The 1,461-nt window shown below is 44.1% G+C and overlaps 1 protein-coding gene and 1 long non-coding RNA gene across 14 annotated transcripts in view; one reads left to right on the plus strand and one right to left on the minus strand.

The window, feature by feature from the left end:
- LOC103399890 (1-phosphatidylinositol 4,5-bisphosphate phosphodiesterase gamma-1-like) overlaps positions 1–1,461 on the plus strand; it is a 784,699-nt gene that overhangs the window by 776,424 nt on the left and 6,814 nt on the right. The window contains 5 exon segments of the mRNA XM_008338531.3: positions 137–244; positions 477–661; positions 745–945; positions 1,203–1,322; positions 1,435–1,461. Of these exon segments, the coding sequence (XP_008336753.2) occupies positions 137–244; positions 477–661; positions 745–945; positions 1,203–1,322; positions 1,435–1,461 (641 nt within the window).
- The window catches only part of LOC103399889 (uncharacterized), a 10,226-nt gene extending 8,765 nt beyond the window's left edge, over positions 1–1,461 (minus strand). For 4 of the 13 annotated variants that reach the window (XR_003052377.1, XR_001761671.2, XR_003052378.1 and 1 more), the window contains exon 1: positions 65–746. This is a non-coding gene — a long non-coding RNA (uncharacterized LOC103399889). Of the gene's footprint in view, positions 1–64; positions 1,346–1,411 lie in introns of those variants that run through there. The other 9 variants (XR_003052370.1, XR_003052376.1, XR_003052374.1 and 6 more) reach the window with 9 other exon arrangements.

Here is a 1,461-nt window from a genome sequence, read left to right on the forward strand (position 1 = left end):
TGTTTGTACAAGTCCCAACAGGATGTCATTCAGTGTTTAATATGACTCAAACACACACACTGACCTGAAGACAGCGTTGCTGCTCTACCGAAAAATTGCACCAGATCTTGAATAAAGTGGTGTTTCTCATCCACAGACATGGACTCCACATTACTTTGTCCTCACCACCAACAAGATCTACTACTCAGAGGAGACGTCTCACTACCAGACCACTGACGAGGAGGAAGATGATGAAGGGAAGGAGGTAAGGAGATGACAGAAAGGCTGCAGATGTTGGTTGATAGAGTTCGTGAAGTATGGAAGTGGTAAAAGTACAACATGTTGTTACCAGAGGCTGGTAAAATTCAAGCGCATCTGGAAGTGAGTGTCAATTTAAAGAGGCTGATTCTGGACACCTAAGAGATGAAAAAGAAGTGGAAAATATGTATATATATCAGATTTTTCTTCACTTTCTTACCTCTTTTCCCATTCTTTAGGAATGCAACAACAATGAGCAGCACTGTGCCGAGCGCTGGTTTCATGGGAAGCTGGGTGGAGGTCGAGATGGTCGACAGGTGGCGGAGAAGCTGCTGCAGGAGTACTGTGAGGGCGGAGCAAAGGATGGCACCTTCTTGGTCAGAGACAGTGAGACGTTTGTGGGAGACTACACTCTGTCCTTCTGGTCAGTGGCAGTGATCACTTTTCAGAGCAGTGGAATTTCTTTTACCATTTCATGTAAAACCACTTTCGTCTTTTGGCCACCAGGCGGTCTGGTCGAGTCCAGCACTGCAGGATCCACTCACGTCAGGAGTCTGGCTCCACACGTTTCTACCTGACAGACAACCTGGTGTTTGACAGTCTCTACCGCCTCATCTGTCACTACAGAGACACACCGCTGCGATGTAACGAGTTCGAGATGAGACTCGGCAGCCCGGTGCCACAACCAAACGCACACGAGAGCAGAGAGTGAGTGATTTATCTGGAATTATTAATATAGAAAAATAAACGTTTAGAGAGCTGTCATTCAAAACTTCAATGAAGTCGTATTTTTAAGCCATGGGTGCGTGGGTGAAAGGAATACTTTTTCCCAACTGTAGGTGAATTGGCGGTTGAATTATTGGATAGACAGTGCACATAATGTTCCCCATGTGTAAAAATATTATATATATATATATAATCAGATTACATTTTGAGAGTCCTAACTATAATAATGTCTTCTTTAGGTGGTACCACTCCAGTTTGTCCCGTGTTCAGGCCGAACACATGCTGATGCGTGTTCCCAGAGACGGTGCGTTCCTGGTGCGGAAGAGGAGTGAACAAAACTCTTATGCCATCTCCTTTAGGTAGAATAAACCCTTTTTTTTAATAACATACACATCGATAGACTTTAATTGTTAAAAGATGAAATGTAATCCCGTTAATTGTTTCTCACCGTTTCTGTGTTTGTGCACCCAGGGCGGAAGGTAAGATCAAACACTGTCG

Source organism: Cynoglossus semilaevis, chromosome 2 (genome assembly GCF_000523025.1).
Source record: "Cynoglossus semilaevis isolate Cse_v1.0 chromosome 2, Cse_v1.0, whole genome shotgun sequence".
In the NCBI taxonomy this organism is placed as follows: domain Eukaryota; kingdom Metazoa; phylum Chordata; class Actinopteri; order Pleuronectiformes; family Cynoglossidae; genus Cynoglossus; species Cynoglossus semilaevis.